Source organism: Bubalus bubalis, chromosome 4 (assembly GCF_019923935.1).
Source record: "Bubalus bubalis isolate 160015118507 breed Murrah chromosome 4, NDDB_SH_1, whole genome shotgun sequence".
Taxonomy (NCBI): Eukaryota; Metazoa; Chordata; class Mammalia; order Artiodactyla; family Bovidae; genus Bubalus; species Bubalus bubalis.
This window is the reverse complement of record NC_059160.1, coordinates 72,236,609-72,255,459: the sequence shown is the minus strand read 5'-3', so window position 1 is coordinate 72,255,459 and position 18,851 is coordinate 72,236,609. Positions and strand designations below refer to the sequence as shown.

Sequence of the window (18,851 nt, the reverse complement as noted above, 5' to 3'; positions counted from 1 at the left end):
GGCATATACTTTCTCTCTTAAAAACTTGACCCAAATGAAAAACAAAAGACAAAGCAAATCCAGATAAGGAAAATTCTCATTCATTCACTTATTTTATTTAAACATTTATTGAGTACCTATAGTGGTGATATAGAGATGGAGGAAGATTCTGTCCCAGGGTACTTATGATCCACAGTAAGTCCCCTACATACGAACTAGTTCTGTTCCAAGAGCTCGTTCGTAAGTCCAATTTGTTCATAAACCCAACAAAGTTAGCCTAGGTACCCAACTAACACAATTGCCTATAGGGTACTGTACTGTAATAGAGTTATAATATTTTTCACACAAATACTATGAAACAAACAAACACAAAAGATAAAGAAAATGTTTTTAATCTTACAGTACAGTACCTTGAGGAGTAGAGTAGAGCAGTACAATAGCTGACATTTAGGGGTACGTTTGCATCTTTGAAAGTTCACAACTTAAAGGTAACTTCAGGGTACTGCAGTTGGAGTAGGTTGACAGCAGATGCCAAGAAGGTAGCTATGACAAGAGTGAGCTATATCCGAATAGAAATAAGGAGAAGCGCAGGTTATTGAGTGCGCTAAGGGGCTCCTACCAGTTTGGAGAGTGTTATGTCTTTAAATACCAACTTCTTGGAAGGCTAGATTAAACACAAACTTGTTTATGAATTCAGAAAGGTGAAAGTGTCATATTTACTGAAAACATTTCCATATGAAGAGCTTCCCTGATAGCTCAGTTAGTAAAGAATCCACCTGCAATGCAGGAGACCCTATTTTGATTCCTGGGTCAGGAAGATCTGCTGCAGAAGGGATAAGCTACCCACTCCAGTTTTCTTGGGCTTCCCTTGTGGCTTAGCTGGTAAAGAATCCACCTGCAATGCAAGAGACCTGGGTTTGATCCCTGGGTCGGGAAGATCCCCTGGAGAAGGGAAAGGCTACCCACTCCAGTATTCTGGCCTGGAGAAGTCCATGGGGTCACAAAGAGTTGGACACTACTAAGCGACTTTCACTTTTCCATATGAGAGTTATTGGGTCAAAAGAGAAAAACATAATGAAAATGAATATTAATAAAACACTAAAGGACCATTTTGAAATTCATTTTGACCTTGTCCACTCCTGATAGATCTATCACTTTCCAAAATGTCTAGTACATAATAGGCATTCAATAAACTTTGTTGAAAGCTGGGTCAATGTTTAACAGAATCCCTGTTATACAGAGGCAAAAAAACATTGGTAAGTGTATATTTCAGTCACCCACAGTTTAAGGCAAACTGGTTTATTGGCATGCTTTCTTAAAAGCCTTCATTGGCTTTCTGTTTTCTGCTTCACTCAATTTCAATGTGTCTACCTATTTTTTTTCTACTTCACATAATTTTAGTGCTTCTACCTATTTTAATTTGCCTATCTCAACCTAATTCCTCCCAATTCTACAAATTTATTTCCTCCTCCTGCTCTTTAACATGAACTGCCCTTGCCAGTCAGGTTGGTTTGTTTATAGTTCCAGCACCACCAACTGCATTCCCACAAGCAAAACTTCTCACTGTTTTTCAAGAACAATTTTGAAATCACTGCACTTTCCCTGACCAATCCAGTTCCTCTCTCTCTCTCTCTCCCTCCCTCCCTCTTTCAACTTCAAGCTCATATAAACTCTACAGTCTTTCTCACACCAATGACTCTTATATAACCTCCGGACATCTTTCACTTTTATGGATGTTAGTCTTACCTTCTCAACTAGACTCTAGATTAATGGTTACATTTCATGCCTCATTATTTATCTATATAAAAGACCCACTTGCTGGGACAGAGATTCTGAATAATTCAGGGGTGGAAGATAACAATGTAAGGAAAACTGGGTCCAAATCATGGAAAACCTTGAAAGCCATGTTAAAAGATTGACTTTAGCCTTTAGGCAGCAGTCAGAGCATGTTCCACCGTGTCCATCAGAGGAAAGGCAAGCATCCTTTTCTCCAAGATCACCGTTACTAGCCAAGTGCTTATCAATCATTCATTACAAAGAAAAGCCCTGCAGAAGGAAAAACTTAAGGGATGCTGTCTCTGATTCTTAACATCTTGATTTTCATTTTCCACAGTTCTCTAAAAGCTATTATGTGTGTTAGGTGAGAAGTTAATTAAATATCCTGCACTTGATTCTGCCTCTCTTTTTTATTGGAATAGATTGAATCTGGTGGTCTCCTTGAGATTTCTAAGCAGCTGTGTTCCACTCAGTTGAAATAGGTGATGATATTACTCTTGACTAAATTGGAAAAGCAGTCCTCCAGTAGCATTTGAAAGAAACTCACAAAAGAATAAAAAAATCAAGTATTACACTTGTAGAATCTTTTGTTTAATGAGCTCTTCTCCTGACAGGCAAAAATTTTAAGAAGTTAGTTAAAATTAAATTTAACTCTGAAAATAAATGATCTTTATAAAACTCCCCTTCTATATGAAACAATGCTATAAACCAAGAGTTGTGCCTTTGGACTCAGAGAACTTAAATGAGCAAAAACTAAAGGAATGTATTTAGTCATAATTTAGCTTTTTTTTAGTCAAACATTTAGGCTGAAAGAACAATGTCTCATTTTTCTGCTGAAATGTAGTATTTCTTTGCCTGGACTAGCTTAATAACTATGTCAGGAGGGAGTCAATCTACACTATTCATAGATTTTGTAATTACAGATTTTCCAATTTGCTACAATTTATTTGTAACCCTAAAATCAATATTCAGAGCATTCGGCAGTCATTCACCATCGTAGACAGAGTGGCAAAAAGTTTGATTTGTTCAATACACATATTCCCAGCTGAGGTTAAACAGGACTATACCCTGCACCTTCTGTTTTGGCTCCATACTGTGGGAGTCGGTGGTATAATCACTGCCACGTGTTTGCGTGATTGTGCCTTTTGTTGGAAATTTTGCTTTTTAAAATGCTCCTCCCCCAAATGTAATGCTTTCTATTGTTCCTAAGTGCTGGAAAGCCATGAAGTGTCTTATGGGGAAAACATGTATGTTAGATCAGTTTCACTCAGGAATAAGTCATAGTGCCTTTGGCCAGGAGTTCAATGTTAATGGATCGGTTCAGTTCAGTTGCTCAGTCGTGTCTGACTCTTTGCGACCCCATGAATCGCAGCGCACCAGGCCTCCCTGTCCATCACCAACTCCCGGAGTTCACTCAGACTCACGTCCATCGAGTCAGTGATGCCATCCAGCCATCTCATCCTCTGTCGTCCCCTTCTCCTCCTGCCCCCAATCCCTCCCAGCATCAGAGTCTTTTCCAATGAGTCAACTCTTCGCATGAGGTGGCCAAAGTACTGGATCGGTAGCATATACTAAATAAGGTATCTTTTTTTTTTTTTTTTATTGTATTGGCTTTGCCATACATCATCATGAATCCACCACGGGTGTACACGTGTTCCCCATCCTGAACCCCCCTCCCTCCTCCCTCCCCATCCCATCCCTCTGGGTCATCCCAGTGCACCAGCCCCAAGCATCCTGTATCATGCATTGAACCTGGACTGATGATCTGTTTCACATATGATAATATACATGTTTCAATGCCATTCTCCCAAATCATCCCACCCTCTCCCTCTCCCACAGAGTCCAAAAGACTCTTCTATACATCTGTGTCTCTTTTGCTGTCCCGCATACATGGTTATCGTTACCCTCTTTCTAAGTTCAGAATTTAGAATTTAAATGAGTTATCTTTAAACAGAAGCACATAGAAACAAGATTATGTATAGATCATTTGACAAAAATGGTGTGATCAGAGACTCACACAAACCTGACCCTTAATTTCCTCTGGAAGCAGTGATTCAGGATTTGCTAATTTGGTGTTTGTGGTGACTTTATAGCGTACGTGTACGTAGTGTGTGTTAAGTTGCTCAGTGGTGTCCAACTCTTTGCAAGGCTATGGACTGTAGCCTGCCAGGTTCCTCTGTCCATAGAATTTTTCAGGCAAGAATATTGGAGGGAGTTGCCATGCCGTCCTCCAAGGGATCTTCCTGACCTAGGGATCAGACTCACGTCACTTTATGTCTCCCACACAGGCAGGTGGGTTCTTTATTACTAGCGCCACCTGGGGAGCCCTTATGGCATGTAACTGTAGTGAATAATTGTAGGCCTAACTGCACATGGATTAAGAAGCTCCATAAATCTTGAATCCCCACAATCAGATCTAAGCTCTTGACAAACTGTTAGTCCACACAAAAGATAATGTAGCATCTGCTTTGATGTCAGATGGATTTAGGGTTGAGACTCTGTCTACCTGTTAACTGAATGACTTGATGCCAATCACTTTGCCTTTTTAAGGCTACATTTCAAGATTGTTAAGAGAATCCGGTGGCATGGTGTACACAGAGCCCAGCGCAGTTAGCACAGGGTAAGCCCCTCATATATTGTTACTATCAATTGTTCCAGTTTTTCTCTCAGTAATTCAATCACCATTTTAATGGCTCATGAAATGATAAGGATAAAAATAACTTTCTGTGTACAATATTCTTCACTCTGCAGAGAAGCTCATAAAATTCTACTTACATAGTCTTGCGTGTAAAGAGCCAGATAAGTGCATTAGTCTCTCAGTCGTGCCCGACTCTGTGACCCCACGGACTGTAGCTCACCAGGGTCCTCTGTCCATGGGATTCTCCAGGCAAGAATACTGGAGCAGATTGCCATTGCCTTCTCCAGGGGATCTTCCTGACCCAGGGATCGTACCTGGGTCTCCAGCATTGTAGGCAGATTCTTTACCATTTGATCTACAGGGAAGTCCCTAGATAACTCATGAGAACCTACTATATGCTCTGTGGTGATCTAAGGGAAGGAAATCCAAAAAATAGGATATATGTGTATGTATAGCATATTCACTTTGCTCTACAGCAAAAACTAACACAACATTATGAAGCAAGTACACTCTAATAAAAATAAAGAAGATTAATAGGGAATAAAAGTACATTGCTTAGAAATAATAGAGCTAAAGTGAACAGAAGTCTCTACAACAAAAAATATATAGATTTTTTTGCGGTGGGGGGACAAAGGCTTAAAATAGATCGGAAAACATTTTCACATTAATTGTTCTTTTCATATACTTCAAATTTGTACTTAATGCCTTTTTCCTCCTGGACATCAGAAGGAACACCTGGATATTCTGGGAGAAGTTTATACTTTTCCGAATCAATTTCTGGAAAAAATGTATCACTTTCAAATTCTTGCATGATCCTTGTCACAAATAGTCTAAGATGGCCTGGCTTGTTTATGGATTCCTTGCAGACAGAACTGCCTCCCACTATCCAAACCATGTCTACTTTATTATAGGAGACTGGAAAACTAACTTCCAAATGATCTGCTTATGGTTTTGACCTATTCCCAGGCAATCTCCTGTCCAAAATGTGGCCTTCTAGTTACCATGCGCCAGGCACTGTCCTCAGCCCTACATACATTCAGCTCACTTAAGCATGTTGCTTTTTGTTGCTAAGTTGTGTCCGACTCTTTTGTGACCTTATGCACTGTAGCCTGCCAGGCTCTTCTGACAAACAACAGCAAAGCTGTCCCACAGTTAACATCCAGTCTGCAAGCTGAGAATCCTGAAAATTGTTCAATCTGTCCTTCAGTTCAAATGTAAACATTCTGTCTCGAATCCATCCAGGGTTCACAGCATTGGAGACTTAGGATGATTCAGCTTGCCCCTTTGCTTTCTTCTTAAGTGGAGAACACTGGCCTCCAGGGAAACACCACCTGGCTGTGCCTTTGAGTATTAGAAAGGGCTCCTGAGACCAGGTCACTCAGATGGTTGCTCGTATGACCATGGATAGTCATACCCAGATAGCTCCAAATTCACTCCTGGGTGGAGAGGTAGAAAATGGACCTCAGGTTTTGCTGAGGAACAGGAGGAGGGGCACAAATCCTTTCTGACACCTTTTTCACTGAGAAAATTAGCTTACAGTTAGCATTTCTCCTTTACCTCCTCATTCTAAAAGGATAACTTTTGGAAACGTAACTCAGCCTTGAGTTATATTTCCAAAGTGCCTCCTCTCTCATCTTATCTTCAGAGGGGAGTTGCCAGGAAAGGCAAGGAAAACCTATTCCGCCTTACTTGCTTTTCAGAAAGTCGCCATGTCTTCATTTTTTAAAAAATCTTGCTTTCTTCTAGCTCCCCTGGTACAATGAAGTCTCGCCTCTTATTTGAAGGGAAAAAAAGAGAAATTGAGCAGATCCTGAAAATAAGGAGAAATCGCACTTACAGTCCCAGAATCTCTACTGGTTGGACACTGCTGGGGATGTTAATTATGAGGGCTTATTTTCTAAAAACATCAGAGCACATCTAGAAATTAAATAAGAATAATAGGAGCTTTTAAACCAGTTGACATTTTCCAAAGAATTCTTCAAGACAATAAGATGCTGTCCACGAGGCACACATAAACTTTGATTCTTCTCTACCTAAACAAGACTTTTAAAATGGTATCAAAATTCACCTCAAATAGTTTGGTTTTCATTAACTGCTCTCCCTTGAGGGGCTTCACATGTAGAACTGAGATCTGCCTTCTTTGTTTCATTTGATTTGTTCGTGTCCAAACTGAATGAATGAGTAGCTATTTCCAAGTGGTCTTTTTGACCCTGCGTAATTCGGACAGCACGATTTACTCTGAGCCCTAAGGACGGAGGCTCTTTGCTGTGGGAGGTGAGGATTGGATGAACACATCTCTCCTGAGAAATACTCTGATTAGGTGACTCTCATCAAAGAGCCAAGGTCAAAATCAAGTTTGGATTAGCCTCCCCATATGACAAAAGGGAAGCATTCATTCGGAGACAATCTTCTTTGTTAGCAAGATGGTTGTTAGACGGTGCAAAGGAAGAGAAAGGAAGTGACTTCAACCTTCTCCTTATCTGTGAAACGCAGTGATTACTCCCTGTGGTTTGGTACAGCCAGCCTGTCAGGAATCATGGAGCTGGGCCAGTTGGAGGCAAGTGTGGGGAAAGAGCCAAGTCTGGTCTTTGCAACCCCCTTCCCTCCCCTCCTCTTCCTAGCTGTCTCTCCATCCTCCTTCCCCTTCAGGTACCCTGGAACCTCTCGCAAATTGCCAAATTCTCTGGGTCCCCCAACTCACTTTGAGTAATCTAACTTGAGTGTTATGAGTTGAATATTGTTGTTTAGTTGCTAAGTCGTGTCCGATTCTTCGCGATCCCATGAACTGTAGCCCACCAGGCTCCTCTGTCCATGGGATTTCCCAGGCAAGAATACTGGAGTGGGTTGCCATTTGCTTCTCCAGGGGATCTTCCTGACCCAGGCGTCAAACCACGTCTCCTGCATTGGTAGGTGGATTCTTTACTACTGAACCACCAGGGAAGCCCTATAAGTTGAATTCATATGATTAAATCTTAACACCTAGTACCTCAGACCTTATTTTGGAGATAGAGTCTTTAGGGTGAGCCCAAATCCAGTATGACTAGTGTCCTTATGAAAAGGGGACATTTGAAGACAGATCTGTACAGAGTGAGAACATCATGTAAATAAGAAGACAGTTGTCAACAAGCCAAGCAGATCTCTGCTTCACAGCGCTCAGAAGGAATCAACCCTGCCGACACCTTGATTCAGACTTAAGCCTCTCGAACTGTAAAACAGTAAATCTCTGTTGTTTAAGCCACTCAATTTGTGATACTTTATTATGGCAGCCTTCACAATCTAAGATATTGGGTCACACCGTTCCTCTTGCTGTATGTTTGGTTCCCAAAGTGTGAGCCTCCAACCTGAATGAGCCTTGCAATTCTTGCTAGAGACTGTAAGATTTATACAGTCATTTTTTTTTTTTCTTAATTTAAAGCCAAGTAAAGACACTGTGTGAATAACACATGTAGATTGCCCAGTGACTGTCCTTTGCATTCCTTTCTGGATTTAACTCTCATCACTTTCTCTTTCTCCTCACTCTATTCTAGCTGCACTGATCTACTCATTTCCTGCAGGGAAACCTGTTCTCTCACCTCAGAACCTTTGCACATGCTGTTCTCTTTTCCTTAAAATATCCCACATTTGCAAAAATCTGGACACAGGCCACTAATACATTAGTCTTGGCTGAGTTGCCACATCTTTGGGGAAGTCTTCCAAAATTGGGTTGGATGCCTTCCTATGTGACCCCCATAGCACCTGTGCTCATGGCTCTTCTATCAGTAAACCGGGTCTTTGGTCATCACCTCTTGACTTGGTCACCTAGCCCACGAGACTATGGGAGAGGCTGCTTCATGCTCAGTTTTATATTCACAGCAGCAAACACGGCAGGTATCACAAAACTCATTTTTACATACTATCATAATATGTCAAAATGTTTTGCGAATTTTCTTAATCAGTAGATGAGAAGATTCTACATTGGGAGACTTCACTTTTTTCTACATTGCAAAGTGGTCCTTATCTTCAAAAGTTTGGAAACTTTTGCTCTAATCCAGAGATCCCACAACAGTGGCCCCAGGGCCTAATCCAGCCAGCAGATGGGATGGTTTGGCCAGCCCTGTGTTCCAAATGTGGACACCCTTCCTTGGGGCTGGGCCCTCTGCAGTCACCCCAAGCAACCTGTTTCCACTGTCTGGCATTCACCACTTTCCTCATTACAGTCACTCCCCTACGTAAGGACCTTCAAGTGGCGAGCTTTCAAAGATGGAATATGCTTTCCATCAACATCAGGCGTGAGTGACATTACAGCTTCCCTCCATCTCCTGTTGCTGATGATCCTTCAGCTCTATCATCTCCCACCTGCTCTCCGTCCTGTAGTCAGTAACTCTTCTTGCCTGGTCACTCAGCACCAGTCCCTGCATGCCAGCTGTAGTACTGTCTTACTGTACTTTTCAAGGTGCTGTAAGATTAAAAATGCTTTCTTTATTTTTTGTGTTTGTTTTGCATGTATTATTTGTGTGAAAAGTGTTATAAACTTATTACAGTGCAGTACTGTGCAGCCGATTGTGTTAGTTGGTTACCTAGGCTAACTTTATTGGACTTAGAACAAATTGGACTTAATAAAAGCGCTATCAGAACAGAACTCCTTCATATGTAGGGGACTTAAACTGTACTGTTGAGCTTCCCAGGTGGCTCAATGGTAAAGAATCCACTCGCCAGTGCAGGAGACGCAAGAGATGCCAGTTTGATCCATGGGTTGGGACGATCCCCTGGAGGAGGAAATGACAACCCACTCCAGTATTCTTGCCAGGAAAATCCCAAGGACAGAGGAGCCTGGCGGACTATAGTCCATGGGGTCACAAAGAGTAGGACACAACTGAGCTCATACACACACCGGACTATTACTTCTCTTCCTCCTGAGGCACTGGTTCCTAGAAAACAGTCCCCCCAGATTCTTCATCAAAATTTACTTTTCTGATATCCCCCTGCCTCCAACGTATTAATGTAAGTAAACGCAGAGATCTAATAGGTTGTCTTCCTCTGGGAAAACCTGTTTATCCAGAAATGGTGAAGGGGATTATTGGGGGCATACATGTGTACAGAGGTGTTTTTTTTGTTTTGTTTTGTTTTTTTCTTTTCTTTTCTGTAATCCTGCAAAGCAAAACACTCAAAGAAAGGTTGGCAACTTTTCCCCTGGAGTTTCACCTTGTCTTATAGAAAGTACACAGGGCCTGGAAACAAATTAATTTTGATCAACTTTGGTCTTGCTTTCTAGACCCTGTCAAAGACACTAACAAGCAGAGAAACAGCCAGATCAGGGGAAAGTTTGGAGGTGGATGGGGTGGAAAGGGCCTTATAATCCTCAATCAGAATTGTGGCTCTCTAGGCAATGGAATATTAAATCCCTGAAATTGTAGTATAAAATGTTGTTTTATGAATTCTCTTATGTCTTTAAACAACTTCAGAAAGGGGGAAAAGGTAGTTTCATCTTAGAATATATCTTGATTGCTCTGGGCTCATGCTATGGTAAGTTTTAAATCAAGGAGAACTGCTTAGTGTATTTGTTTTGGAGTCTCAAAAAAAAAGCAGGGTAGGGGGCGGGGGGAGAAAGAAGTGTGCTGCGTAGCTCAGACTGACAATCAGAACATGATAATACAGAGCCCTTCCAAGTGGAGGTAAAATCCCCACAAAAAAGACTCTGTCTGCTTGTGGCCCAGTTCTTTCTGGAGTTCCCACCTCCACCCCACCCTAACTCCTTTTTATATAAACTTCTAGAGGGACATCTTTGGCATCCTGGGAAAGCCCTGTCCATCTGCCAAATACAGCTTCTCTTCTGATCTTTTCTTATGATACTGTTTTCAAGGCTGACACATTTCTCTTCATAGTTACCCTTTCTTTCCTTCCCTTTTGCCAGTTTTTAGTCCAGTATGCCAATTGTCCTGCACTTCCATGACCTCAGACCTTAAACATTTTCACCAACAGTGGAGAATTCTGTAGAGCACTTTCTGAAAAACTCGGTCTCTAATCTCCTCCCTTCCCCCAGCCAGCTCACAGGGGCAGTGATTTCCTCGAAGAATTTCAACAAATTAGTTCTCCACGACTTCCCTTCCTAAAATGATGTTAGCTGTCTTTAATCAAGCTTGCTATTCCAACTGTTCTTGATTTGATACCTTCAAGTCGTTACAGAGTCCTTCTCTTGAACTGAAGTTAAACTGACTGGCTTATCTTCTGATTTCCAGCATAGCCACAGACACTGATAATATTTCAGAGAGGGGGTATGGGTGATGAAGAGGAAAAGGATTCATTGCATCTTTTAACTTATCCTACTCTTTTCATGGACACTTTTTTTTTAATAAGTCCAAAAATAAGTTTTTAAAATCAGAATCCCAGAGACAGGCATCTCAAAATCAGTCCTGGTGCTTTAAAAATGTTAGTACTCCTTTTACATGTTTGAACAAATGTTTAAAGTAAGGCCACCTTCATTATCTGGTGCCAATGGCATGAATTTCCTACACTAATCATGGCTGGTATTTACTTGGTGTTTGTAGTGCCAAATCTCAACTTCTGAAGTCAAGAGGTTAAGTTATAAATACCCACTATTAGATAGCTGTAAAATATTTGCCTGAAGGCTTTGATAGTTTAAAGCTTTCCATTATACGTATATACAGATATGTATATTCTTGTAGCTATGTATATTTTACGATACATATGTATCTCCACAACACCTCATGTGTGGTCACGATATCCATCACATAAACTTCTGCATTTTCCAAACCCTGGGATACAGTTTCAAACCATATATAAACTGACTTTATACTGCCCATATGCACTGCATTGGGCCCTACCACACGGATGGCATCATTATTTCCACACAGTCTGATTCACAGTCCAACCCAGGAGAGGGTCTCAAGGAAAAGATGTTTTAGGACCAGGTTTCCAACTTGAAACTCTCCATGGGAATTTCCAGAATAACTCTGATACATCAAGGAGGGAGAAAAAAGTGAAGAAGGACTGAAAACCAGAACCAAAACCAAACAAAAGGAGAAGCATTAAAAAGTTATGTGATGAAGTGGGATGCTATAAAGTTTTTATTATGACTTGTTTGGAAAGAGCTTGCTTAACAAATGCAGTCATCCTCTATTCAAATGCAAAGCAATAAAACATTTTATAGTCCACTATCACATGCCATAATGTGTAGGGAATCGTTAAGCCCAATCAGATCTTAGAAAAGAACGCTGTGTTTGCTCTTCTAGGAAAGTTTGCCTTTAAAAGAGAGAGGGTGGGGAAGTGACGGAAGAAATAGTTACAGAGATGGAGAATTGTCTGGAAATTATATCAACTGAGGAATGGGTGCAGAAAGAGGAGCTATCTTTTTACCTGGAAGAGAGAACACTGGTGGGGGAAATGAGAGCTGTCTACACATATTGTAAGGGCAATTTTGCAGACATGTTATTAATTTTAGAGTTATGATGTTAAGTTATAAAGGACAGAACTAGATCCAGTTGATAAACATTGGGGTGAAGGGAGGGGGATAGATTTGACTCAATAAATAATCTTCTGACATGATAGCTTTTCACAAAGGGATGATCTGCCTTGGGAATTATTGAGTTCCCCGTGTGTAGAAGATTAAGCAGAGGCTCAGTTAGCATCCAATAGGGATGTCATACAGGTTCCTGCAGCAGATGGACTCTGGATGAGTTCACCTATATGGTACCTCCCCAGTCTAGATGTCTGTGATCCTAAGATATGCATAGAATTCCAAATTGGTGTTTGGAGCTATTTCGTGTGCTTGCGTGCTCCTCCATAGATCTGAGTATGCATCGAAATAGGATTTTCATGAGAAAAATTTTTTTAGTATAAATTTATTCTCATTGGTTAGTGTTGCCTATGAAAAAAAGGGGTTTCTTTTTTAAAGTGAGAAATGTCCTCAATAAAGTCTTTTCTGACCTCAGATATGGAACGTGGAGTTTTTCTATTGTTCATTCATAACCCTTTTGTCAAATGTTTTCACACTGGGAAGCATGATATGTTGAAAGGCTGTGGGGAAATTCCAAAAGGTTTAAAGAAATCAGAGCTGTCAAGTTCTGAACAGAAATTTGATGTAAAGTATATTAGTTGATTCTTTTCCTTCCACATTATCACCCTTATTCCTGTTTTTTTTTTTTTTTCCAAATCACACATCTGCCAAAAACCCCCTTTCCTTTTGACTCACCCGCCTTCATTTTCACCTCCTGTGTCCTCTTACATTCAGTTCTTGCCTCTCATAGCATATTTTCTTTCTGAGGTAAAACAAAGGAAACCTATTCCTTTAGCTCTCTCCTTAATAGGAGAGACCAAATGGGCTCTCAGAAGGGGTAGTGAATGAGAAAGTTGGAGAATTGCTGAGCTAGTCTCATTGTCTCACTCCTTGTTTATGCTCAAACTTGCCAAAAATTGCCCAGGAACAGACTTCCTGCTCCATCATTTAAAATGACTCTCTCTCTCTCTTCTACTTTCTTGCCAAACTTACTTCATGATACAAGAGACTGAGATGGAAGAGGGCAAGGTAATAAGCTCAGGATGAATTTTATCCTTATTAAGTACCTTTCATTCCTCAGAATCCCTGAAGGCCTGACAATCTATATTTCATGCCCTTCAACCTCACCGCAGAAAGTTGGAGTCTGCTGCGAAGGGCATGCACAATAAAAGCCGGGGTAAACCCTCTTCAAGCCCGATCATCACTTCCATCATGCATTAGCATTTCTGTGACACCCTGTATTGGTCAATGTTATATTACTCAGTCTAGACAGGAGGGAAAGGGGTCTTCCTGTAAATGGTATTTCCACACATTTTCCTTCTCTTTACTTGCCTTCCTTCTCAGGTTCCCTCTTTGGGTGCTATATTTTCCCTCTCACAGAGAAGTCTTCTTTTTAAATCCTTCAGAATTCATCTCAGGAAGTTTATGAGGGAAGCATTTACCTCACAAAGCAGGAGGTACAGAGTGAACATTTTCTTTTTAAGTTTTTCATTAAATAGAAACGTGTTATGAAATAAAATATTAAATGTGAATAGCACGTGACCCTACCTTAAAGGAAAAGATAGCTCATTCACCAAGCAGAGGAAAGACGGTCTTAACCACACCAGTCTACCATTAGTTGTGAAAACATTAAAATAGCTGATCCATGAAGTGTGTGCTTAGTAGGTATCACCTGTTTTACATTTACTATCTCATTTATTTCCCACAACAACCTTATGAGGTGACACTGTATTATTTTCATCATGAAAGAGAAAAATGAAGCTTGGAGAAATTAATCAAGACGTGTGCAAGTCACGCCAATTTTTTAAGGAATGTGGATCCATGGATTTCTGACTTCAAAATCTTTCCCCCGAACCACCATTTTCCATCCTGCCTCAGGCATTACTTCCAGGAGGAACAGGAAGATAGAGGCCATTTTCATTTTGAGTGGATCTTCCTGGCTGCCTCCATCTTGACTTAGGGTCGATGCAGTCTTTCTTTTATTGTGACTTTGGGGTGAACCCTGAGCACTGGGAATTCTCCATTAGTGGGGAACTCCTGGTGGGTGGAATCTTCATTCAGATTTTCTTCCATTTTCTCTGTTCTTTACCGTGCGTTCCTCTCTCAAGGGTCTATGCTTGAACTTAGGGGGTGGGATGGGGGGGACAGAGTGCAGTGCAAGCCTTTGCTTCTCACTGAAAGGGCAGCTGTCCACTGAGTTCACACAGTAACTTGAGTAGGTGTGTTACTTAATACGCCACGAGAAAATGCCCACCCCGAGAGTCTAAAATTGTGGATTTAATAGGCCTCCTGCTGCTGCTCGGCTGCCTTCCAAAGGCCCGCTGAATTGCTTCCTCTGCAAGCAAGACCTTCTGCCAGAGACGCTGGGGGAACCGCGGTTGTTGATCTGTGGCAAGAGGTGACAGGTGGTCGCTCTGCAATTGTGGGATGTTAAAACTGATATTAAAATTTTTTTCCAAAGGTTGCATGGAGACTGGGTAAAGAAAGAAAGGCTGTTTGATACTGCGCCCCCTTGTTTCTCTGCCTCTGGAGAAGGTGTGCTGGCTCCCAACCAGCTTTCCACACTCAGAGACTTAAATCCTCTAAAGACTCCTTCTGGGAAGGCCTTGGCACCAGGACTCGGTGGGTACGCCCGAGCTGGGCCTTCACAGAGGTTCGTTTCACCAAGACCCCTCACCCAACCATACTTCCTCAGTCGCCTCGAGGATGGGGCTCCGGGCGGCTAGAGCATAACTACTACTTTCATAGAAGCTGTTGTCCGCCCCCCGCCCCCACATTTTTTCCTTAAGAATAGTGAGCAACTACTACAGATGGTCTAAGACAGCAGTCCCCAACCTTTTTGGCACCAGGGACAAGTTTTGTGGAAGACAGTTTTTCCATGGGGAAAGGTTTCAGGAGGATTCAAGTGCATTAGATTTATTGTATTTATGCATTATATTTATTATTGCAAAATAAAAATAAAGTTAGAATAGAAACAAATATTTCTATGTTGTAACAGTCTCAGGATATTCCAACCTTGACTGTAGGGTTAGGGTTCATGCTCCTATGAGAATCTAATGCCACCACTGATCTGACAGGAGGCAAAGCTCAGGCAGTAATACTAGTGATGGGGAGAAGCTGTAAATACAGATGAAGCTTCACTAGTTCACCAGCTGGCCACTTACCTCCTGCTGTGTGGCCCAGCTCCTAACAGGCCATGAACTGGTAACAGTCTGTGACCCTGGGAGTTAGGGATCCCCAGTCTAAGACATGACAATTCCAGAGGTGATAGGCCTTCTTCTCTTGACCTATGGAATAGCCAACTTCATGGAAGGACTAGGAGCTTTTTACAGCTCACCAAAGGGGTTTGTCACCCTCTTAGAACAGTGGAAGGCAGGAAGTTCCTCAGCCCCATCAGAAGTGCTCAGTTCATGAGCTTGAGGAAACCCAAATGGCCTTTGGATAAAAATCACCTTCTCCTGGAGACAGTAGATGGGTCATTTCTGAAATATTGTTTTTTTGGGGAAAAAAAAAAGCAAGAGATGTTTTAATTGTTCAGATGAAATGTATCACATGCTTTGTATCAGTGGTTCTCCTTTATTTGTGTTTCTATTGTTTAAACCATCATGGAAACAGCTATACTGTATTGCTTTCTCCTTTTCTTTTTTGAAACTCTGAATATAGCTTTATTTAATGTTCAAAGAATTTTTTTCTTTGACAGGGAGGCCTGGTGTGCTGCAGTCCATGGGGTCGCAAAGAGTTGGACATGGCTTATTGAGTGAACAACAACAACAGTGTCCAAAGAAACAACTTCAGTTTCTGAATTAAATATATCATTTTCAATCATTTTTAAGGCAGTAAGAATTTAAATATATAGCACAAACATTTATGTATAACTATGCATGCTAAGTTGCTTGCTGCTGCTGCTGCTGCTACTAAGTCTCTTCAGTCGTGTCCGACTCTGTGCGACCCTAGAGATGGCAGCCCACGAGTCTCCCCCGTCCCTGGGATTCTCCAGGCAAGAACACTGGAGTGGGTCGCCATTTACTTCTCCAATGCATGAAAGTGAAAAGTGAAAGTGAAGTTGCTCAGTCATGTCCAACTCTTAGCGACCCCATGGACTGCAGCCTACCAGGCTCCTCCATCCATGGGATTTTCCAGGCAAGAGTACTGGAGTGGGGTGCCATTGCCTTCTCCCAGTGGATTGTAGCCCCCTAGGCTCCTCTGTCCATGGGGACTCTCCAGGCAAGGATACTGGAGTGGGCAGCCATGTCCTCCTCCAGGGGATCTTTCTAACTCAGGGATGGAACCTATGTCTCTTATGTCTTCTGCATTAGGAGGTGGGTTCTTTACCTGCCTTGGAAGCCCAATTTATAAGTGTAATTATTATCATTTCTAAATCATTAGAGGTGTTGTTCAGTCACTAAGTTTTGACTAACTCTTTGCAACCCCATGGACTGCAGCACACCAGGCTTCCCTGTCCTTCACTGTCTCCTGGAGTTTATAAATTCTAACAAGCAGTTAAATCTATAAGATTCTAAAGTTTGAAGTGGTCTTCATGTGTGATGAATACTTTCTTTCTTTCTTTTTTTTTTACTGAAACAACAAATTTTAGAGTTGAAATTCTAAGGCATTTATCTATGTATGTACTCTCAAAGATCAGAAGTCAGACCCCTTACTCAAGTGTATTCCTGACTCACTGTTGTTATGTTTCAGGATGTTCCTGAGAGATTGCAACTGTTCCTGAGACCAAGAACTCATTTCAGTGATTCTTTCTGTCTAAGAGTTTCTTAGGGAAGGAAGCCAGGCTCAACCCTCTGAATTTGGAGTTGGCAGCTGTTAGCACTGCTCTGTCACAGTGGACATTTGTCATTCTTTCTGGTTGCCCAGCAAGTATTTAAACTCCTCACCCGTCCTGGCAAACGTCCCCACCTTAAGATTCTTGGTGGGAGGCCATGTTATGAAGCAGCAAAGAAACTGAGAATGCTGTCTATTCATTGTTCCCCAAATTTCTCTACAGTGAGGGCCCAAACATGTGACCCGGGCTTCTGCAATCAGACACATCCATCACAGATTGAGAATCCAGAATTCATGATGCAAGGAGTTTGGATGGTGAGGAAGACTCTGGCAGTGGCCGTAGCTGCAGGGTGACCAAGGCGCTATGCCAGCAGGGGGTGGGAATGCCAGAGGCAGCGTCCAGTTCCCAGAGGTGGCAGCCTAAGGCGTGCCAGCTGCAGAGTCTGGGGTCACACATCACTGCACCGTCCTGCCTGGAGCAGTCCCACAGTTTGATTCTGGGCACTGTTTCTGGCTGTGGAGTTGAGAATCATGTACTCTAAGTTACCTGGCAAAGCCAGGAGCCAGTCTAAAGCCTTTTAATAAATTCTTCTCCTAGAATGACTTTCTGTTGGCTGCTTACAACTAAAACTCCTATCTTAAAACAATAGAAATAAATTTTGACTAGATAAAAGTTTTGATTTCTTAAAATAACAGAAAGATCATCTTAAAGTATAAAGCTGTACATTGGTATAATTCAGAGCCCACCGAACTCTATAAGGTGTGCCTTATGAATATATTTACACATATTTACCTATTCATGCAAAGATATCTATACAGAGACATAAGCATATGTGTGTATGTGTATGCATGTGTGTGTGCATGTGTATGTATGTGTGTGTATCCAAGTCACACAATTCAGTATGTCACATCTAGATGTGGAAGCCAATGGCATGCAATGCCAAACTTTAAATTCCCTTCTGCAGTCTAAGACCACCCTCCTGCTCCCTAGTTGATCACTTTCTGTTCAGTGCCTCTCTTTATTGAAAGAATATATTTTATTTTTGTCAAGCAGAACAGCGTTCTCCTCCTTTTCCAACCAATTTCAGCTGCATTAATCACTGACACAAAATGAACTAAGACCAGCATGGGATACTCAGCCAACACCAGTCTCAGGGTGGCATTCATTCTGAGGCAGAAACACTGAGCATTAAAGTGAAATGTGAAGTTGTTAAAAGGGGAGTGTGTACCATATACCCTCGGGAACGTGTGCTGTACTTGTTAAGGAAGTCTAGGGCTCCAAAATCCTGGTTCACAAAACACTAACATTTTTTCTTTTTGCCACAAGAAATCAAATAATGCAGAAGAAACTGAAGCAAACTTCCCTGGAATCTCCACTAAACTAGCATTTTCCAAAGCTCCTAGCTAAAACATAGCAATGTTTTCAAAGCTTGTTCCCCTCTGTAGGTTATATCACTGAATCCTTGCCACGACTGTGGGGACTAAACCAAGCTGAGTATATCTCTGTCTTACAGACAAGAAAGCAAAGGCCAGGTCACCCAGATTGCTAATGGCTGAGCCAGTACTAAATCATGATCTGGTTCCTAGCTCTCTACCATGACATTTCTTAATATCTCAGGGTTGGCTTTCTGGTTTCCTGCTTTTGGATGGAGATACACACATACGTACACACATACACATGCATGCATGTGTATACATATATTTATAGTATGTCTTTTTACATATTCATGAAAATATTAAAATTTCCAAAATATATAAAATACTGTATAACAAAATGACTTACAGTCAAAGGAATACATCCAGGAAATTGCTTACATGTTCCTCGTCCAAAAATAGTAAGAGACTAGCCTTCAGATGAGCCAACCATGAGCTGGTGGTCTCATCTTTGACATCTGTTTTCCTTCGTAATGACTGCTCTTGCTCCTCTTCCCCAAGATAACTCCTATTCACCCTCCATTGTCCAGCGTAAAGATCCCTTCTTCTGGGATGCCTCCTCTGATCCCCTCAATTAGGTCAAGATCCTTTTATTATATATGCTCCTAGTTTTGTGTTCCTTTTTCTCATTGTCATTCATTACATATGAATTAGTGTGTCTATTTCTTTACTACCTGTTTTTGTATACCATTCTATCCCCAGAATGTAGCCCACTACCTGGCACAGTGTGAACACTTAATCATCTTTCCCGAAGGA

The 18,851-nt window shown here is 41.5% G+C and overlaps 1 protein-coding gene and 1 long non-coding RNA gene across 3 annotated transcripts; one reads left to right on the top strand and one right to left on the bottom strand.

The window, feature by feature from the left end:
* Positions 1 to 5,025: 5,025 nt before the first annotated feature.
* On the bottom strand, positions 5,026 to 5,446 carry LOC102398526 (dihydrofolate reductase-like). Its single transcript, XM_044941969.1, has 2 exons — positions 5,439 to 5,446; positions 5,026 to 5,316 (listed from the first exon to the last, which is right to left on the bottom strand). The coding sequence occupies exons 1-2, from the start codon at positions 5,444 to 5,446 to the stop codon at positions 5,058 to 5,060; spliced, it is 267 nt and encodes an 88-aa protein (XP_044797904.1). The 3' UTR covers positions 5,026 to 5,057.
* A 3,727-nt stretch (positions 5,447 to 9,173) lies between these two features.
* LOC123333269 lies at positions 9,174 to 17,258 on the top strand. Of its 2 annotated transcripts, none has more exons than XR_006550526.2 (3): positions 9,174 to 13,925; positions 14,347 to 14,507; positions 16,581 to 17,258. It is a non-coding gene; the product is annotated as an uncharacterized LOC123333269 (long non-coding RNA). The 2 variants fall into 2 exon arrangements; XR_006550527.2 differs by having other exon boundaries at positions 14,347 to 14,538.
* Positions 17,259 to 18,851: the final 1,593 nt, after the last annotated feature.